The sequence below is a fragment of the Stegostoma tigrinum genome, chromosome 8 (assembly GCF_030684315.1).
Source record: "Stegostoma tigrinum isolate sSteTig4 chromosome 8, sSteTig4.hap1, whole genome shotgun sequence".
In the NCBI taxonomy this organism is placed as follows: Eukaryota; Metazoa; Chordata; class Chondrichthyes; order Orectolobiformes; family Stegostomatidae; genus Stegostoma; species Stegostoma tigrinum.
The window spans coordinates 36437176-36459413 of NC_081361.1; the positions used below are offsets into that span (position 1 = coordinate 36437176).

Here is a 22238-nt window from a genome sequence, read left to right on the forward strand (position 1 = left end):
CCAGTATTTGCATGAAGAACTTTCTCTTGAAATCCCTTCTGTATTTCTTAGTGACTAGCTTAATTTGAGGCCTTTTAGTTGTGGACTTCCCTACAAAAGGAAGTATGCTCTCTGTAGCCATTCTACCATACGTTTCATTCTCTTGAAGATCTCCATTGGGTTATCCCTCAACCTCAGGGTTCTTAACCAGGGCTGAACATATTCAAAGAGACATTGGTGGACGTGATGTCACGGAATCTCAGTGACATGGCATGAATAGGTGGAGAGTGGGAGCATATGTCAAAATGCCCCTATATAAATCGCAGAGAGAGGTTCATTAAGAATGATCATCTAAACATTGATACAGTCTGGGTACTGACATTTGCAGCTGTAGCAAGTTAAACTCAATCTTGAACAGGGCTAAACAATTGGTCATCCTCCACCTGTTGGAATTGGGACTTGCATTCAACTTCTGGTTACAGTACAAGCACCAGAGCTTGTCCACCACCCTGTTCACCCTTAACTCACCTCACAGGCTGTAGGCACTGCTGAGCAGCCCTCTGAGCATTTGACCAAGCAATCTAGTACACACCAACATAACATTTAACTTTCCATTACTCAAGAGTACAACCCTAGCAAATAGTAATACTGGACAAGTCAGATTTGTGAGTAAAGCTTAGGTTAATAGACATTAAGTTTTATTTTTAAAGTTTGATTGTATGGTGTTCAGTCACTTAACATATTCACATGAGGCTGTCAATGTACTTTTCACAAAATAACAAACGATTATTACACTAAATTTTAAACAAATTAAAGCAATGCCAATTTGGAAATATTCAACCCTTTCTTCCCACGATATCCTATGTAGACACTCAACAGCGATGAAATTTTCCTCCTATTTGGTATAGTTCTTTTCTTCTGAACTATTACTTGCTCTTGGGCCCTGGTCTCCCATTCTGTAGCTCATAAAAACACATGTCAACAATAATTAGCAATTATCTTGCCAAGTAGCTTGTTGAATGACTTAGCTTAGGTCACATGATTTGTTGGAACTATTGTTTTTACCTCACCATTCCAAATTACTCCCTGCCCTTTCTTTTATAAGACAATCATGAAAATAATTTATTTATCTATACTTTATAATCAAAATTCTGAAATAATAAAATGTCATAAGCTTGCATCACAAGAATCACTTGAGCAGCTCGCTCACTGCTCTCACTGAGGGATTCTGGCCGAGAGGTGTCTTTTGGGAGGGCTGGGTGCAACAAGTGATGTGCAATAGTGTCAGTGTTGGAGTCTTGATGACTTATAACTGATCTCAATGACTTGGATGTAGAGACCAAATATAATTGCTAAATTGACTGATGATAGAAATATGGATACAAGGAGAGTACAAACATTAAGCAAAGCAGTATAAATTAATTAATCATAGAATCCCTACACTGTGGAAGCAAGCCACTTAGCGTATTGAGCCCACCCCGACCTTCCAAAGACCATCCCACCCAGACCCACTTCCTACCCTGTCCCAGTAACCCTGCATTTCCATGGCTAACCTACCCATCCCTGGACATGGGGGGCAATTTAGCATGGCCATTTCACCCGATCTTTGGACTGTGGGAGGAAACCAGAGCACCCGGCGGAAATCCACACAGACACGGGGAGAATGTGCAAACTCAGCACAGAAAGTTGCCCGAGGGTGGAATCGAACCTGGGTCCCTGGCACTGTGAAGGTGACAGTGCTGACCACTGAGACACCGTGCCTCCCACATTGGGAAAATTTAAGTGGGAAAAAAAATTGACAGATCAAGTATGATGTGTAAAAATATGAACGTGTCTACTTTGGCAGGAAGAAAAGCAGCACTTAATTTGAATGGTAGGAGATCACAAAATTCAGTGGTAGCAGGAGGTTTAGGTGGCCTGGTGCATGAATTGCAAAGTATCATCATGCAACCACAGCAAGTGATTAGGAAATGATGGAAAGCTGGCATTCAATGCATAGGGACTGAAACAAAAAGGTAGGGATGTCTTGATATAATCATATTGGGCATTGGTGAGGCCATATCTAGAGTGCTGTGCACAGTTTTCATCTCCTTATTTAAGAAAGGATATAATTGTGTTCGAAGCAGTTCCAAAAAATAATTCACTCAACTGATTTCTGGGATAAGGCAGTTATCCTACAAGCTCTGAGAAAGAATCACTGGATCCAAAATGTTAACTCTGATTTCTCTCAAAGGATAGTGCCAGACCTGAAGAGATTTTCCAGAAATTTCTTTTTATTTCAGATTTCCAGCTTCTGCAGTTCTTTCAGATTTTATCCTGCGAGATAAGCTTGGATATTTTGAGTCTGTACGCATTGCTGTTTAGAAAATGAGAAATTCTATTGAAACATTTCAGAAGCTGAGGAAATTTGACAGGGTGGATGTTGAAAGGATATTTCCAGTTTTGAGTGAGACAAGAACTAAAGGACATAATTTGACGATAGGGAGTCTCCCATTTAAGACAAAGAATTTCTTTCTCTCAAAGGGTCACACATCTGTGAAACTCTCTTCCCATTGTCCAGTGGATATGGGATCATTGAACATTTTTAAGGTGGGGTGGATGGATTCTTGACTAACAAGAAAGTCAGAAGTTTTGGGAAAGCAGGAATTTTGGAAATAATCAGATCAACTATGAACTTCTCGATAGGGAGAGTTGGATTTAGAGGCTGTTTGGCCTCTTAATTCAAAACCACATATGCATCTGTAATGCTAAGTGTCTTCAGTTCTCTTTTTGATACTTTCTATCAGTGCTTAATCTTTTTCTTCACTTTTAATGGGCAGAATCTTTGAAAAAGTCAATATGTGAAGGGGATAATGTAGAAGATGGTTGGGTAGAGGGTAGGGTTGCAAGTAGGTGAGCAGCTAAGTGGGTGAGAAGGTAGGGTGGGTTGAAATTGCATCAGATCAGGAAGGTCAAGGGAGGAGGTCAGCATTGCTGGGGCTTTGGCATTGGCCTTTGGAGATGATTTATATGTTGGACTGTATGCCAGATGTTGAGGAAGATTGTGGGAGAGAGTTGGAGAGTGAAGTAGTAGGTTAAAAAAGTTGCACTTCAGTGATAAATATTTCCTATGTAAAGGGAAGGATTCAACAGCTGATTGTGTTAAATCATAGGGCATGTTGCATAACAATGGTGAGCAAGAATAGGGAAAGATAGTATTAGATTGAAGCAAGTGGATAATATTGTTGTCAAATATTGAAAATCTAAGTTCTCTAAAGGAAGAACAAAAAATTAATAAATACATTAAGTCACTGTTTTAAGTCATTCTGCGTTATTATCACTCAGTTAATAGGGGCCATACTCAAAATAGCATCAGGAATTCTATTTTTAACACTGTTTTGTGCCAATTCCAACAGAGGATGCCATGCCTTAATTGACATAATTTTAAGAAACCTGTCCCACACCATGACACTCACAGTCACTAATAATCTTCCCTCTCATTAACCTTCTCGCTCACCTCCTTTCCAGGTTGCACTTACTTTTCTGCAACTTGAAGATGCTCTTCCTGCCTCTTCATCAGTCATCCAAGAAGCCTCATTTATAGTGAGGGTTTGTAAAAGGGAAGCAATGAGCAGGTCAGGACAGGTAGTAAGAGAGAGGTTTGACGAGAATGAGTTTTGGTGAGGAGATTCACCAGTGTTGGGGAGAAAAAAGAAGTGGCAAGCTGAAGGTTCATTGAGCTGGAGGAATACAGAATGGTGGTGGTGGGGTGCCAAGGAATGGGATTGCCAGCCAAACAGTAATGCAGCAAACCAGAAAGGTGGCAAGGTGAAGGGTTGGCTAATGGGAGAGGAGACTACTGGGCAACTGGAAGAAGCCATAAGACTGTAATAAATAGGAACAGGAGTAGGCTGATCGGGCCCTCGAGCCTGCTCTGCCATTCAATTGGCTCACAGCTGACCCCACGTTCCTCACGTTCACTTTCCTGCATTTTCCCCATAACTCTTGATTCCCTTATTGAGCAAGAAAACATGAGTAGTGGTAAGTGAGAAAGTGCACTGGAGAGCTGGTGAGCTAGAGGTAAATAGAAGGAGTCTATTTTTTTCAAAGTTTGATTTTTAAATGCTTCATTTTGGAAGTTATTCCATTCGGAAATGTAGGAATTTAACAAAGTATTTCAGTTGCAGTGTAAAATTTTCAATGAATTTTTTTCTGATCAGGAAGTTTCTTGAACTGAAATACAGATTTTTCATTGGATATAATGGGAATAACCTGATTCACTTAGTGGCAGTAGGAACTGCAGATGCTGGAGAATCTGAGATAACAAGGTGGAGAGCTTCATGAACACACCATGCCAAGCAGCATCAGAGGAGCAGGAAAGCTAACATTTTGGGCCTCACTTCTGAAGAAGGGTCTAGTCCCGAAACATCAGCTTTCTTGCTCCTCTGCTGTTTGGCCTGCTGTGTTCCTCAAACTCTACACCTTGTTATCTCAGGTTCTTCAGCATCTGCAGTTCCTAATATCTCCGAAACAATTTTAACCCCACTGCAAAGCCTATGCAAGGAAGGGTCTAGGCCCCTAATGTCAGCTTTCCTGCTCCTCTGATGCTGCTTGGCCTGCTGTATTCATCCAGCTCTATACCTTGATTCACTTAGTGTTGTTTGAGTTAATGGTGTGCTTTTCAGGAACACAGCTACAATTTTAAAGGAGCACTTGGTGTAAAGAGAAAGTTGATTATTAGAGTAATCTAGCAAGATACATATAAACAGGTTGTAAAAACTTCAATTAATGTGCAACAATGAAAAGATTTATGAAAATAAGTATGCATCGTTTAGAGATTACAATGGGGAAATTACAATGGGGACAAGGAAATGGAAGAAACATTGAGAAAAAAATTGAATCTGTCTTCATGATAGAAAACCAAAATAAACAAATCATCAAAGTGCAACGAACCAAGACTTTAGTGAGAAGGGGGACTTGCAAGAAATAAACACTTTTAAACATTAGTACTGGAAGCCAACAAATCCCTTGCACCTGATCATTTGGATCTTAACGTCTTAAATGAGGTGATTACTGAGATAGTACTTATATTGGTTTTAATCTTGTAGCATCCTGTAGATTTCGAACATTCTCCATGGATTGGCAGATAGCAAACATAATGTTAATATTCAAGAGGGTGAGGAAACAAGGGAAAACAATCCAATTGGCCAATTAGCCATTTGACATAGTAGTTGGAAAAACAGTAACAACATGCTCAGAAAATAATACTATGCTGGGCCAGAGTCAACACTCATATTATAGGGAATCATGTTTGACCCATCAATTTTTTGAAGTGGTAACTCAAAGAATGGGGGAAAGAGAGCAATGTAGTGTTATTATCATTTCAAAAAGAATTTGATCTTTTTTTAAAAGAAATGTTATCCATTTTGGTATTATAATCAGAATATATTTGGAGAGAACTGTGGTTATTATTCAGTAGTATTAAGGTGCTCTGGAACACAAATCACATAAGATGTAGCTATAGAACACAACCATGAAGATAAAGCTATATTTATCACAAAAGGAGTGGATTACAAGGGTAAAGAATTCTTAATGCGATATTATAGAGCTTTGGCGAGACTACACCTGGAGTACTGTAATCTGTTTTGATAGACATACTTGCCTTAGAAGGCGTGCATGAAGGTTCATTGATCTTATTGCTATAATTAGGTATTGTTTCATGAAAAGAGAAGGAATAAACTTGCTCTGTATTCCTTCTACTTCATCGGCAAGAGCTGATCTCATTGAAACTTGACAAAGCAGATCCAAGGATAATATTATTCCCGACTGGGGAATTGAGGATTATGGATCATAGCCCCAGAAAAAGAGGTCGGTGATGAGAGATGAGGAACATGTTCTACCCAAAATTGTTAGTGGCAGAGATCAAGAGAGATAGTAAAAACTGCCGATGCTGGAGTCTGAGATAACACAGTGTAGAGCTGGAGGAGCACAGCAGGCCAGGTAGCGTCAGAGAAGCAAGAAAGCCGAAGCTACGGGTCAGGACCTTTCTTCAGAAAAATTAAGAGACCTTTTGTTACAAAGGGAATTAAAGCACATTGGGATAATGCTGGAAGGTAGAGCTGAGAGACAAGATCAGTCATGATCTCACTAAATAGTTAAAAAGGCTGGAAAGGCCAAGTGTACTATTCCTAGTCCTATTCCTTATATTCTTGTAGTCAAATTCAACATGTATTCTAAGAACTCTTTCTGTTGAAGGGTCTAGGCCCGAAACGTCAGCTTTTGTGCTCCTGAGATGCTGCTTGGCCTGCTATGTTCATCCAGCCTCTCATTTTATTTTCTAAGAACTCTTCGTTGTTTTTAAGTGAAAACACTGACACCTTGTGGCTACTTTTGTAATGATTTTCTGTTGATGATAACCTATATTCCAGCTGTACATCAGCAGGCGGAAGGGAGTGAAGAATTTTATAAAATTGGTAAGTAGTACTAGGAAAGAGCAAACAAATGGAACAAAACAAATGTTAATTCTCTTGCTACAGATTTACTTCATTTCAAAGTCTTAAAAGAGATTGCTAATCAGCTAACGACTGCATTGGTGTTGATTTTTCAAAATTCCCTCGATTCACGAAAGATTGTATCGGACTGGAAAGTAGCAAACTTGATGTCTGTCATGGTGGAAGTGTTAGACTTTATCATTAAAGAGACTTTAACTGCACACTTAGAAAAACTCCAAGTAACTAAGAAGAGTTGACATGATTTTATGAAAAACAAATCACGTTGAACCAATTTTTTGCAGCTCTTTCAAAGATAACATGTATTGTGGATAAGGGGGGACCTATAGACATACTGTACTGGGCTTCCTGAAGGCATTTCAGCGGTGTCATAATCAAAATTTTACAATTCGAATCAAAATTGAGGGGAGCAAAGGCGTTATACCTAGATTGACAGATGACACCAAGTAAGAATGTATATTGTAAAGAAGACTTAAGGAGGCTGCAGTTATAGATTGAGTTATAGGTTGAGTGAGTGATAGGGAAAAAATGTGGCAGATGAACTACAATGTGAAGTTGCTCTTTTTAGAAGGAAAAGTGAAAAAGCAATGCGTTACTTCAAGAAAGAATGATTGGAATTTCAAGGTGCAGAAGGATTTAAGTGTTTGAGTGCATAAGTTACAAAACTTTATTCATAGTTCCAGCACATAGTTGAGAAGAATTGAACATAAAAGCCAAGGTTATATAGAACATAGAACATAGAACATTACAGCACAGTACAGGCCCTTCGGCCCTCGATGTTCTGCCGACCTGTCATACCGATCTCAAGCCCATCTAACCTACACTATTCCATGTACGTCCATATGCTTGTCCAATGACGACTTAAATGTACCTAAAGTTGGCGAATCTACTACCGTTGCAGGCAAAGCGTTCCATTACCTTACTACTCTCTGAGTAAAGAAACTACCTCTGACATTTGTCTTATATCTTTCACCCCTCAGTTTAAAGCTGTGCCCCCTCATGCTCGCTGTCACCATCCTAGGAAAAAGGCTCTCCCTATCTAACCCTCTGATTATTTTATATGTTTCAATTAAAGCACCTCTCAACCTTCTTCTCTCTAATGAAAACAGCCTCAAGTCCCTCAGCCTTTCCTCGTAAGACCTTCCCTCCATACCAGGCAACATCCTAGTAAATCTCCTCTGCATCCTTCCCAAAGCTTCCACATCCTTCTTGTAATGCGGTGGCCAGAACTGTACGCAACACTCCAAGTGCGGCCGCACCAGAGTTTTGTACAGCTGCAGCATAACCTCTTGGTTCCGGAACTCAATCCCTCTATTAATAAAAGCTAAAACACTGTATGCCTTCTTAACAGCCCTGTCAACCTGGGTGGCAACTTTCAACGACCTGTGTACATGGACACCGAGATCTCTCTGCTCATCTACACCACCAAGAATCTTACCATGAGCCAAGTACTTTGCCTTCTGGTTACTCCTACCAAAGTGCATCACCTCACACTTATACGCATTAAACTCGATTTGCCACCTCTCTGCCCAGCTCTGCAGCTTATCTATGTCTCTCTGCAACCTACAGCATCCTTCGTCACTATCCACAACTCCACCGACCTTAGTGTTGTCTGCAAATTTACTAACCCGTCGTTCTACGCCCTCATCCAGGTCATTTATAAAAATGACAAACAGCAGTGGGCCCAACACCGACCCTTGCGGTACACCACTAGTAACTGGTCTCCAGGATGAACATTTCCCATCAACTACCACCCTCTGTCTTCTTTCAGCAAGCCAATTTCCAATCCAAAATGCTGTATCTCCCACCATCCCATTCCTTTGCTTTTGGTACAATAGCATACTGTGGAGAACCTTATCAAACGCCTTGCTGAAACCCATATACACCACATCAACTGGTTTACTCTCATCTACCTGTTTGGTCACCTTCTCAAAGAACTCAATAAGGTTTGTGAGGCACGACCTACCCTTCACAAAACCGTGCTGACTATCCCTAATCAATTAATTTTTTTCTAGATGATTATAAATCCTATCTCTTATAACCTTTTCCAACACTTTACCAACAACTGAGGTAAGGCTCACTGGTCTATAATTACCAGGGTTGTCTCTACTCCCCTTCTTGAACAGGGGAACCACATTTGCTATCCTCCAGTCATCTGGCACTATTCCTGTAGACAATGACGAGTTAAAGATCAATGCCAAAGGCTCGGCAATCTCCTCCCTGGCTTCCCAGAGGATCCTAGGATAAATCCCATCTGGCCCAGGAGACTTATCTGTCTTCACACTCTGTAAGATTTCTAATACCTCTTCCTTGTGAACCTCAATCTCACCTAGTCTAGTAGCCTGTATCTCAGTATTCTCCTCGACAACATTGTTGTTTTCTAGAGTGAATACCCTTGAAAAATATTCATTTAGTGCTTCCCCTATCTCCTCTGACTCCACACACAACTTCCCACTACTATCCTTGATTGGGCCGAATCTTACTTTCGTCATTCTTTTATTCCTTAAATACCTATAGAAAGCCTTAGAGTTTACCCTGATCCTTTCTGCCAACAACTTCACATGTCTCCTCCTGGCTCTTCTGAGCTATCTCTTTAGGTCTTTCCTGGCTACCTCATAGCCCTCAAGTGCCCTAACTGAGCCTTCACATCTCATCCTAACGTAAGCCTTCTTCTTCCTCTTGACCAGAGATTCCACTTCCTTCATAAACCACAGCTCCCGCGCTCTACAGCTTCCTCCCTGCCTGACAGGTACATACTTATCTAGGACACAGGAGCTTTTCCTTGAATAGCTCCACATTTCTAATATGCCCATCCCCTGCAGTTTCCTTCCCCATCCTATGCTCCCTAAATCTTGCCTAATCTCATCGTAACTGCCTTTCCCCCAGCTATAACTCTTGCCCAGTGGTATACACCTATCCCTTTCCATCACTAAAATAAACATAACAGAACTGTGGTCGCTATCACCAAAGTGCTCACCTATTTCCAAATCTAACACCTGGCCGGGCTCATTACCCAGTACCAAATCTAATGTGGCTTCGCCCCTTGTTGGCCTATCTACATACTGTGTCAGGAAGCCCTCCTGCACACACTGGACAAAACTGACCCATCTATAGTACTCGAATTATAGTGTTCCGGAAAGTTGAAGACCCCCATGACAAATACCCTGCCTCTCTCACTCCTATCGAGAATCATCTTTGCTATCCTTTCCTCTACATATCTGGAACTATTAGGAGGCCTATAGAAAACTCCCATCAGGGTGACCTCTCCTTTCCTGTTTCTAACCTCAGCCCATACTACCTCAGTTGATGAGTCCCCAAACATCCTTTCTGCAACTAAATGCTTCAGTTATACAAGAAATTGGTGAAATCACAGCTCAAAAATTGTTTACAGTTTTGATCACCTTATTTAAGGATGTAAATTCATTGGGTGAGGTTCATTGGTTTACTAGGCTGATACCTGGAATGAGTGGGCTGTCTTTTGAAGATAAGTTGGACAGTTTGAGGATATTTCCCCTGGAATTTAGAAGTGTTGATTGCAGGCTAGTGGGGAAATGTGGGATTTAATTGAAGGATAGTAAGATCCTGAATGATCCTAATAATGTGGAGGCGCTAAGGATGTTTTCTGCAGCAGATAAGTCTAGAACTGTGAGACTCTGTTTTAAAATTGGTATTTCTTTTGGACATAAATGAGAATTCTCCTTCTGAGAGTTGAGCATCTTTGAAACTCTCTGCCTCAGAAGGCTGTGGAAGCAGGAGAAATTAAATATTTTCAAGGTCTAAGTAGATTGGTGCTTGTTAGGTAAGGGAATCAAAGGTTTTGCTGAAAGACAGGAATGTGGAATTCAAAACTCAAACAGACCAACCATGACATTATTGAATGGTGCAGCAGGCTTGAGGGACCATATCGCCTAGTTTTGCTTCTATTTTGTATGTTTGTACGTTCATATATTGGTACCTTTTTAATTTGCTATCAAAGGCAGGCAATATTCAATTATATGATTCATGGGCCCCAGCACATGCAGCATCTTTCATATATGACACATGTTCAGCACGAGACAAGACAGCAACATCAGCACTCAATTATTAATTGAAAGTAATTGGCCCAAACTGTTAACTCTGTTTCTGTCTGCAGTTGCTGCCTGACCTGCCGAGTATTTTCAGCATTTTCTGATGTGTTTCAAATTTTCAGCATCTGCAGTATTTTGCTTTTACCTGAGCTATCAAACCTTATTGTGCCACCATCAGACTGCTATTTTATAGGAGAAATTACTGCACAGTAATTTTCTATAGCAACACTAGCTGATTGACCTCTTCCCTAGATGGGTACATATGACCAAGACCAGATCATTTAACACGCACCATGAATCCAAATTGGGGTCTTTCTGGATAGTTTAGCTAAACAGCAAAACTTGTAGAGTGCTTATGCATTGAATTTACAATTGAGATGTTACAATTGAGACCAGATTTTAGTTTTCGACATCTTATAGATGCTTTTAGTTTCTTCAAATAAGCTTATAATTTACATTAATTTAATTGAACTCTCTTCTCATTTGGAAACATAGAATGTAGAATAAGCCATTCAGTCCATTAAATCTGCAGCAGCATCCTCTTACTCAATGCTGTACTCCCGCACTCTCCCTATACCACTCAACACATGTAGTGTCCAAAAATCTATATATTTCTTTTGTAAATAAATTCAGTGACTTGGCCACCACAGCCTTTCATAGTGTAGAATTCACAAATTCACAACCCTTTTCCTTATCTTCATCCAAAATGATCTGGGTGGCATGGTGGCTCAGTGATTAGCACTGCTGCCTCACAGCACCAGAGGCCTAGGTTCGATTACATCCTTGGGTGACAGCTTTGTGGAGTCTGCACATTCTCCCTGTGTCTGTGTGGGTTTCCTCCCACAGTCAAAAGATGTGCAGGCTAGGTGGATTGGCCATGCTAAATTGCCTATACTGTACAGGGATATGTAAATTAGATGGGTTATGGTGGGGATGGGTTTGGGTGGGATGCTCTGAGAGTTGGTGTGGACTTGATTGGCTGAAGGGCCTGTTTCCACACTGTGGGGAGTCTAAGTCTACACTGTGCCCTGAGACCATGTACACTTGTTCCAGCACCCATCCATGCCATACCTGCCATTAGCCAATAGGAACATCATTCCTGTTAATTTATCCAAGTTAGAACTTTATGTACCTCTATTACTCCTCCCTTATTTTTCTAAACTCCAGTCAATACAGGCCAAATAGGTGAAATGTACCCAATACAGCAACGTACCATACTATGAATTAGTCTGGTGAACCTTCACTGAATTCCCTTTTTAGTATGCCTATCTTTTACTTGATAAGGAAACCAAAACTGCACAAAATATTACAGATATGGCCTCCCCAAGGATCTGTAATATTTTGTGCAAAACTCCTTTATTCCTGTACTCAATTTCCCTTGCAGTGAAGGCCAATATACAATTTGGCCTTCTAGCTATGTGTTGCATCTGCATGTTTGCTTTCAGGGACAATGTGCAAGGACCATGAAATTATTTTGCACATTGACTCTTCCCAGCCCATCAGCTTTGAAATAATATTGTGCTATTCCATTTTTCCTACCAAAGTGGACAATTTTCACACTTATTCACTTTATACTGCATCTGCCATGTAGTTGCTCAATCACCCAACTTGTATAAATTTTTTTGAAGCCTTTTTACTTCCTCCTCATCGGGACAATTGCTCTTAGTTTTGTTGGTCAGCATATTTGGAAATATTTTACTTGATTCCCCCACCTAAATTGATATATATTGAGATTAGCTGGGACCCAAGCGCTGCTCCCTGTGTTTCCCCGCTTGTCACCGCCTACCGTTCGGAGAAAGACTGATTTATTTCTACTCTGCGTTTCCTGTCAGCTAACCAATATTCAACCCATATATCATGCCCAACTCCATGTGCATTAATTTTGTAGACTGATCTTTCACATGGGAAAGTCAAATACACCACATTCTGCTGGATTTCTCATCTATTTTAATAGTTATGCCCTCAGGGAAATTTCATTGGGCTTAGTAACAATGATTTCCCTTTCAAAAATCCATGTTATCTTTGTCTAATCTCCTTGGTATTTTCTAAGTGTCCCGTTATCACATCCTTTTAGGATAGATTCCAATATTTTTCCTACCATTGAAATGAGACTAACCTGCCTATAATTTCCAGTTTTCTCCCTCCCTTCTATTTGGAATCATGAGTTTACTATTTAACGTTCTCCAATCTCGTGGGATTGTTCCAGAACCTTCAGAAGGTGACACCTACACAGCCATTACATCCATGGCCATTTGTTTTAGTACCCTGAAATGTAAATTATCAGCTCCTGGGCATTTATCAGCTTTCAGTCCCATTTATTTCTACAACACTTTCTTTTCACATTGCCACCTTCCCAGTAGGCATTGACTTACCTAATGTTTTCTGAAAAATTGTTTGCATTCTCTATAAAGACAAAGATTCTTGATCCGGACCTGGACTTAAGAGTAGAAAGCCTGGAAAGAAAGAGTAGCAGGCATCAAAATCAAGACAGCAGTTGATTAAACATAGATCTAGAAAAAACTAAGGCCAGTGTGAATCTGATGAAAAACCAGCCAGTGACAAGAGTTATACGTGACACAAAGGGAAATTTATATGGTCATCATACACTAACTATCATCTTCCCAATTAAGTTTCAATGATATCAATACCAACGTGTGCCGCATTATCAACTTAGAGAGTCACTACTGACCAGTAGCATAACTAGACCAGCCGTATCAACAACCTGGCTATAAAAACAGGGCAAAGTCTGTTTTGATTGATCAACACTGCAATAATCATCCCTCCGATACAATACATTCCACAAGCTGCAGTATGATTGATAAGGGTCGCTGAGACAGCTTACTGAGGAAATTCAGCAGCAGTTCCCTCACCTGTAGCCTCTACAGGCAAGAAAAACGTCATATGAATACCACTACTTTCAAGGTCAAGTCACTCACCAACCTGACTTGTGTAAATGTCACCATTCCTTCATTACTACTGTGCCAACAAATAATCTGTGCCGAACACTAGTGAGGGGCACCATTACCACAAGAGCGACAGAGATTACATGGGCCTGCTATTATCTCAGGGCAACCAAGGATTGGGAGTAAATACATTTTTTGTCAGTGCTATCCGTATCTCAAGGATGAAATTAAAATTAGATGTGCAATATCATAATCCAAACTCAAGTTGAAAATTTACAAAGCACTTATGTAAAATTAACATTTCTGCAGTGATACATGTGAAAAAACAGAATGTCTTTTATTTGAGGTTTACCAAGAACAGAAACATATACTGTTGACTTAACATTGAGTTCATCAAACTAAAATATCACTATCCAAACAGACAAGGGATCAGATATTGACTTTTAAAGTAAAACATTAATAGGTTAGCTTCAGTCTGTACTCTGTTAATACAGGAGAAGGCTACTGTTTTGAAAGTCTCTGTTGTTCTGCTAAAATGAGATTATCTGAATTTGTATTCCTTATTGCTATTTGTGGTAGTTTTACTGGACAGTCTGCAACTTACAGCAGTAAGTATTATTTTTCGTAATTATAACTTTTCAAAATTCGCAAAGAAATAAATGACTGTAAAGTATACAGTTATGTGCTGAACTGGTTCATATAAGTTGTATGGTGTTGTATGGTGCTGTGGATGGTAGTTAGTTGAAATTCCCTTTCATAGAATATTCGCACTGGATTGATTCTCCTATGCATGTTTACAATTTTTGTTTAATTGGAATGATGAAATAAACTGAACAATCCTTTTTGCCATTGGAACATTTTCTTTCAACAGCTTCTGCTGTACTGTATAAGATAGCCAACAAGCAACCAAATAGAGAATTTACAAGCAACTTCTTTGCCCAAGTAGTAGTGAGAATGTGACACTTACTGCAATGGACAGTGGGTGCAGTGACCAATATAGCTGCAGACACTAGACAAATGTAGGAGAGAGAAGGATATAGGGAGCTATACAGATGGATTCTGATCAGGAAAGGTGGAAAGTGGAGCATGTATACAGGCATAAGGGAACAAGGTGTAGAGCTGGATGAACACAGCAGGCCAAGCAGCATCAATGAAGCAGGAAAGCTGATGTTTCGGGCCTAGACCCTTCTTCAGAAGGGACTAGGCCTGAAACATCAAGTTTCCTGCTCCTCTGGTGCTGCTCACCCTGCTGTGTTCATCCAGCTCTACAACTTGCTATCTCAAATTCTCCAGCACCTGCAGTTCCTACTATCTCATGTATACAGGCACGACTGGTTGGGTTGACTGGCATGCTTCTGTCTCATATATTCAATGTAAACCTGATTCAAAAGCTAGCCATTACAAGTTGGGAAGCATAAGAGTCAGTGTCAGTGCAGTAAAGATCTGCAATGGTGCTTGTATGTACTGCAGTCAAATACCTGGGCTGCTGCGCAGTACACACCCAGGCTTTTTCCACAATGTCACAACCCTTCAGGATGTTCTGTGAATCAAGAAAAGCAAATCAACCAGCACTTCAACAAGGTCTTTCAACTTGGACCCACACAGTTAACCATTGACAATATTAATTCAAAGCTTGTGAAGCTTGGGAAACTGAATAGAAATCACATGATGTCATTAATTAATATCTTGTGAAAGACTCAATGCTGAGAGACTCTTCTCTTGATCTTTCATAAAACTCACAGACAACTACAAACTGACTTCTCGCAATCAATGACAGATGTGGATATTTGAAACAAAATTGGAAAATTAAAAATTCTTTTGTGTCGGACGATGGTCACCATGAATAGATCACGCAAGGTATATTGACTTAAAGCCTGATTCACAAGTTCAGAGAAGGCAGCTCAATGATACATCTTGTTACATGCTTAAGCAGATAAATATAAAATGACAATTGTTGTTCTACGACTACATAGCCTTAAGAAGGACAGATAGTTGCTCTGTGAGTTTGAATTACAACCTTCCACCAAAAAAGGATAGAATATTTGAGGAAAAATGTGTTTTGAAATGGGTGCATATTATTGCATAAGTGTTCTTCTGTGACATAGGTCAGTGACACTGCATTTCCAATTTTAACAAACATGGTAGTAATATTCTTTGGGAAATTTCATTTATTACAGTTGAAAATAAGTATTTCAACAAAAATAAGATAAGCCAGTCTACTTCACTTTGTATTACAACAGTAACTACGCTTCAGAAGTATTCATTTTTTTGTAAAGTATTCGCAGTATTCCGAGGCTATGAAAGGCAGTATGTAAATTCAAGTCTTTTTTCTTTCCTTCTCGCTTACAAACTAGATGTGACTGGGTGTGATTTTCACTGATTATGTACAATAATGGTTCTAAAGGATAGAATCATTTTAATGCAAGGAATTCAGGCAAGAAAGTAATTTTTTTAATCAATTTGTGTGAAGCATGACTTACACATGGATAAATGAAACAAATCACAGCTCATCAGTAAAACGTAGACATTGGAATTAAAGTGGCTTTGCCTGCTAAATCACAGTAATAAGTAAAATATACAATTAATAACAAAATATTGGAGACATGAAATTGCATATCACAGGAGAAAAGGCGAACATTTTGGGATGTTGATCCTTTGGCACCCAATTTCAAACAAATGGTGGTCCATTCTCAATATTTTGTTTCATTTCATGAAATGTTTTGACAAATTTTTATTTGTTCAGGAAGGGACATGTGTCAAAGGAATATTTAATAATAACATACACAACATTACAAGGAGTTAACAGAAAAAATATTATGTTTTGGCATGGGCTTGTCGGCCAATGGGAGAACAAAAATTAGCCAAACAGTTCCTTATAAAATTGGCAAAACAATATGCGATACAGCCTGTGAAGATGTTTGGAGCAGATGAAATTTAACAACAGTCTTGCCAATGGTAGAGGCACGATTGAATCTAATGGCACTTTGAACAAGAGCACAAATTTGGATGACAGGCAAGCAAATGCTTAAGATTTGTCTGAATTCTCTCCTCTGCTATTTCACTACTGTAAATAGTTCTGTTTAGGATCAGCACAAGAGATGAATCTTCAGTGAATTGGTGTTGACTTCCGCAAATGGATTGCTCTACAAAATATTTTTGATACAATATTACCACCTGCTGGCCCAAAAGGTATCTGCATCAACTTAAGTACACAGCCATCTCAGCTGAAAGGAGCCTGAATTTTTAACCTGTAATGAGCACAACAGCTAATTATCTGGGCATGTTGTTCCACACATCAGAATTTACACAGAATTTGAGGTGCATGAATTAGAATCCAGAAATAAGGGAATGACATCATACATCATCACTGTTGTCATTTACACCTGAGGGATTTTGACTGGCTCCTGTACATCCTTAGATTCTTGGGAAATGTCATATAAATCTCCCCTTAATTCATGTAGGTTTTATGTAGGTAATCAGTTAAAGAAAAATGAAAGCACTGTGAATGCAGCCTGGTAAGTGAGTAATGATCTTTATAAAATGCTCAATGATATCCGCATGCTGATTCTCACAAAATCCATCATGTGTTTCAGCTTTGCTCTCCAGATTTTTATTGCTACTACTTCTGTCTCTATCTTTAATTACTTCCTCAAAAGTGTCTTTTAAATCATGTTTGCAAGTCAAATATCATGCAATGTTTGCTATTTGAAGTATTTTAGGTGCTTACTATGTTGAAGATATCACAAGGAGTACATGCTTCAACTTTCCTCATTGTATCTTATCAACTCTAATGGATATATCATGTTTTGTTCATTTACTCTTTCTTTTAAATATGCTTCCCTCTCTTTCTCTCCTCCCACCCACCCCACCCCACCATCCGCAAATCCTTTTCTCCCTCACAGTAGCTACAGAAATCCCCTTTAATTAACACTTAAAAACAATTTAAGCCAAGGTCTTTTTCCCAGGAGAGTCCAAAACCAGAGAGCATCGGTTTAAGGTGAGAGAGAAAAGGTATAAAAGGGGCCTAAGGGACAACTTTTACATGCAGAGATTGGTGCGTGTATAGAATTAGCTACCAGACGAAATGGGGAAGGTGGGTACAGTTACAGCATTTAAAAGGCTGGGTACCTGAATAGGAAAGGTTTAGAGAAAGATGGGCCAAATGCTGGTAAGTGAGACTAGATTTATTTAGGATATCTGGTTGGCATGGACGAGTTAGACCAAGGAGTTTGTTTCCATGCTGTATAACTCTATGGCTCTATGACTCTCTGTTTTTCTTTATCTCACATTCTCTTCCACATTACTTTTCTTCTAACTCGAGTCTTTTCATTTCAAACAATATCTTAGCTAATTCCAGCTGTGACCTCCCAAATTTTGTTTCCTTTCTTTCAATTTGAAATGTTGGACAATAATTTGAAGCATCCCTTCCTTATGGGACCCTACTTTTACTTTTACCTTCAATTTATCTGCTAACTCTCAGTTTAAATTTAATCAAAAATCTCAGATCATACGCTGCTCTATCAGCCAGTTCCTGAAAACTCCTAGCAGTATTTAAAAGCATCTTCAAATTCTGTGCAATAAAATTGCCCACAACACAGACATTTTATGTCCAAAACCACTACACATCAATTAATTTAAAAATAAAGATGCAGATCCCTCCTGAACTCAGTAAATTCAAACCTCACAGAATCCTGCAGTTTTACGGCTTCAGTTGATGTTATTCCTGGACATGTCAGAACCCAGACTGACATCTGGCTCAATAGATCTTTTTTTTTCCCCCATTTAAAGAAGTAGCCTTGCATGAAACACAAGCACATTATACTGCAGCTCTGGTTTTAACAATAAAACAGAAGTTATTACAGAAATGAAAAAAAATACAAAGAATGAACAAGTAGTACAGTTCCAAAGATTTTGAAAAACAAAGGGATATGCAACAAAAGCTGAAATTGCTAGTGGAACTCAGCAGATCTGGCAGCATCTTTGGAGAGAAAGCAGAGTCAATGTTTCATGCCCAGTGACCTTTCTTCAGAACAGACTGGAGCTGAGAAAGGTGGATTCTATGCTGAAGACAGGGGATGTGAGAGAGGGTAGCAAGGAATGAACAATAAACGGAGAAGAATCCCAGAGAGAGAGAACCTCAGTTGGGCAAACAGCAGACTTACTGCAGTGCTCCAAAAAGTCTCAGGGTAAACTGAAAAAAAAGTGTTTCATTTTCTGCTTGAGTAAGTCTTCAGGGCTCAATATCAAGCTCAATTGTCTTTGGGCCGGAACACCTTCTTCCATGTCCTATACCTATACCCTGACTCAAGGCCTTGTCATCACATGGGCTGCTTTCATCACAATCAGCCCATTTTCACTCATTTATGGCCCCCATTAGCAGGATTTCTTTCTCCCTGCCACACCATTTTCCATTCCTTTGCCCAGATGCTGCAGATCGTGTAAATCTGAAAACTTCTCAGAGAGAAGTAAGAACTGCACCTTTCAATACATCTCCATATCCCAATTCTCTTCTAAGTTGAAGTAAAACAAAGAACTAAGGATCCTGGAGATCTGAAACAAAAAAATAGAAATAAATGGAGAAAGACCTGCTGAGTTTCTGCAGCAATTTCTACTTTAATTTCTCTTTCAATCTGGTTTAGTCTGGAGCTAAAAAAGTAGTTGGGCCTGGTTGGCATTATTAGTCACCAGTTTGGAAGGGTCAGTAAAATCTGGAACAGCTTTAGGGCAATCAGTTTAATTGCTTGCATTTGCCAAAATGTACGATTAAAATCCACTCCAATTTCCTCCAATGAACAAGTGTTGATTTTAATTTGGAAATAAAATAACACGGATGTCAACATATAAGCCAATCTTTGAAACCTCAGAAAATTAATCAGAAGATATTAGTCAACTTATAAACCAAATGTCCACCAGCATAACTATGGATGGTTGCCACCCTCTCTTCCACATGCGTTGCTTGCTCTCTATGTGCAGATTTCAAATTCCCACATATCATTGCAACTTAGGCAGGAAAGACACTTGTGAATGGTGTGGGTATTGGCAAGTCAGCTGGGAAAATATGGTGAGATTGGCAGAAATGAGATTCCAAGCATTGAGAAAATCATCTGATTTTCCAACCAAGATTTGAACAGCAAGATGATAATCTCTCAAGTGAGCGGCAAGAGGTCTATTTGCATCCATTTGTATGCATTAGTATGTCATGATTATTTAATCTTGCCTCATTGATACGCAGCTTATTATTGTCCCACCAACCAGATAGAAATGAGATGGTGACAGTTCCGGACAAGAAAGTCTGAGCAGGGAACTGGCAACTCCAGTTCACCATTTGCTCCTTGGGGCCTCCAGGTTGGACAGTCATATTTCAAGACAGCTTGTTTGGGCAGGAACAGCATGCACATCCTCTTGCATAAGACATGTACCAGCTTCAACACAACCTCATGTCAACACAACTGGACCTCTGATCCAGCTACGATACAATTCTGCACTTCAGTCATGTATGTTGGAGCACACCAGCACCCTTCATTGTAATGTGAATGTCAGGACACTTTGCTGAGAGGGATAAGCATTCATCTCATGAATTGGACCTCAGGCTTTACACTTCTTTTCCTGGCGCTCATTCACTTTGCACTTACATGGATGCTCACAGCATCCCTGTCTTGCACTGTTTTTTAGTACGTAGCCACTCCAGCTCAAGCCTAAAGATTCACAGTACTTCTGTCTTGCCTTGTTTTTTAGCATAAAGCCAGACACCTTGTCATCTTTGTCATCTGTCAAGGAGGTGGATATGTTGCTGTACAGTACCATGCTATGTCAGTCTCACACCTGCACCTGGTGACAGCAGCATATGTGGCAAACATATTGCATGTGCATAAATGGAGTAGCCATGTCTCAAAGTCTGAGAGAAGTAGTTATTGGTCAAACCAAGGGAGTCAACCTTCACTCAGCGCTGGCACAGTAAGTCAAGAGCAATGTGCCGTACCAGTCCAGCAGCTTTGGGGCAGTCGACTGTTTGGGGTGATCAAGGCCAGGGTGATACAAATCACGACCTGGAGTGAGCCTTGGTCAGCCCAGTAGGTCCAGTAGGTCCAGTAGAACAAGTACCGGGGTTTTTAAAATGAATTCATTGGATGTAGGCATCACTTGCTGGTCTAGCATTTATTGCCCATCACTGGTTGTCCTTGGGAAAGTGGTAGTAAGCTACCTTTATCAATCACTCTCTTTGTGAATTACTGCAGTCCATTTTGTAGGTAGATCCATAATTCCACTATTGAGGGAGTTCCAGGATTTTGATCTAATGACACTAAAGGAACAGAAATACATTTCCAAGACAGGATGTGAGTAGATTGGAAGTAAGCTTGCAGCTGCATTTGACCTTCTAGATGAAAGTGATTATGAGTTTGGAAGATGCTGTCTAAATAGTCTTGGTGAATTCCAGCAGGGTGAATTTCTTGTAGATGGTACGCACTGCTGTGACTGAATGTTGGTGGTGGAGTAAGTGAATGCTTGTAGATGTGGTGCTCAGCAAATGGGCAGTTATTTTTTTCCCTGGATGGTATATAGCTTCTTGAGTGTTTTTAGGGCTGCACTCATTCAGGCAAATAGAGAGTATTCAATCACATTCCTTAATTATGGCTTGTAGATGGTGGATCAGCTTGGAAGTGATTTACTCACTTTAGGATTTCAAGCCTTTGCCCTGTTCTTGTGGTCACAGTACTTATGTGACTAGTTCAGTTCATTTTCTGCCCAAGGATGATTTTAGTGGAGATTCAGTGATGGTAATTGAATGTCAAGAGGCAATTGTTAGATTCTGTCTTATTGGGAATGGTCATTGACTGGCATCTGTATGGCACAAATGTTACTTGCCAGTTGTCAGTGTCCAGGTCTTGCTGCATTTGATCAAGTACTGATTTAGTATCTGAGGACTTACAAATGGTGCTGAGCATGTGCAATGATCAGCAAACATTCCTACTTCTGTTTTCATGATGGAGGGAAGCTAAAGATGGTCGGGCCTAGGACACTATCTTGTTAAAGTCTTGTTAAAATGCCCCAAAGCTGAGATGACTGATCTCCAAACATCATGTTTCTATATGGTAGAAATGACTCCAATGAGAGAAGATTTTCTTGATTCCTATTGATTGCAGTATCGCCAAGGCTTCTTGATGCCGCACTTGTTTAAGTGGAGCCTCTCTGTGAAGGGTAGCCACTTTCATCTTACCTCTGGAATTCAGCTTTTTTGTCCATGTTTGAACTGAGGCTGTAATGAGATCAGGAGCTGACAGGCCATGGCTGAATCTAAGCTGTACGTCATTGAGTGAGTTATTATTAGGCAGGTGCTGCTTGATAACACATTTCATCACTTTACTAACTGATGGAGCAGTAACTGGCCAGTTGGACTTTTCCTGTGTTTTGTGTATAAGTGATACCTGGGCAATTGTCCACATTATCGAGTCAATGCCAGTGTTGTAGCTCTACTGGAACAGCTTGGTTTGAGTCACAGCAACTTCTGGAGCACGGGTCTTCAGTTCTATTGCCACACTGTTGTCAGGGTCTACAGGCTTTGTAGTATCCAGTGCCTCCTTGCTATCTTAATATTGAATTGAATTGGTTGAGGGCTGGCATCTGTAATGTTGGGGACTCTGAAGATGTCTGACATAGATCATCCACTTGGCATTGCTGGTTGAAAAGTTTGCAAATGCTTCAGTCTTGTGTTTCACAGAGTAATATCCCTGGCTCAGAGTCCAGGTGGAGGCACTCTATGGCCCTTATTATACTGAGGATTATGCTCAGACTGTCAAGTGCCA

General features: G+C 39.9%; 2 protein-coding genes across 2 annotated transcripts in view; one reads left to right on the plus strand and one right to left on the minus strand.

Annotated features, from left to right (window-relative positions):
* kcnt2 (potassium channel, subfamily T, member 2) overlaps window positions 1-13221 on the minus strand; it is a 702110-nt gene extending 688889 nt beyond the window's left edge. Inside the window, exons 1-2 of the mRNA XM_048538622.2 lie at window positions 13140-13221; window positions 12907-12987 (exon numbers count right to left, since the gene is read on the minus strand). The gene's annotated coding sequence lies outside the window, so the exon portion shown is untranslated. The remainder of the gene's footprint in view (window positions 1-12906; window positions 12988-13139) is intronic.
* Window positions 13222-13923: 702 nt separating this feature from the next.
* LOC125456673 (complement factor H-like) overlaps window positions 13924-22238 on the plus strand; it is a 77194-nt gene continuing 68879 nt past the window's right edge. Inside the window, exon 1 of the mRNA XM_048540028.2 lies at window positions 13924-14045. Within this exon, the coding sequence (XP_048395985.1) occupies window positions 13973-14045 (73 nt within the window). The 5' untranslated portion in view covers window positions 13924-13972. The remainder of the gene's footprint in view (window positions 14046-22238) is intronic.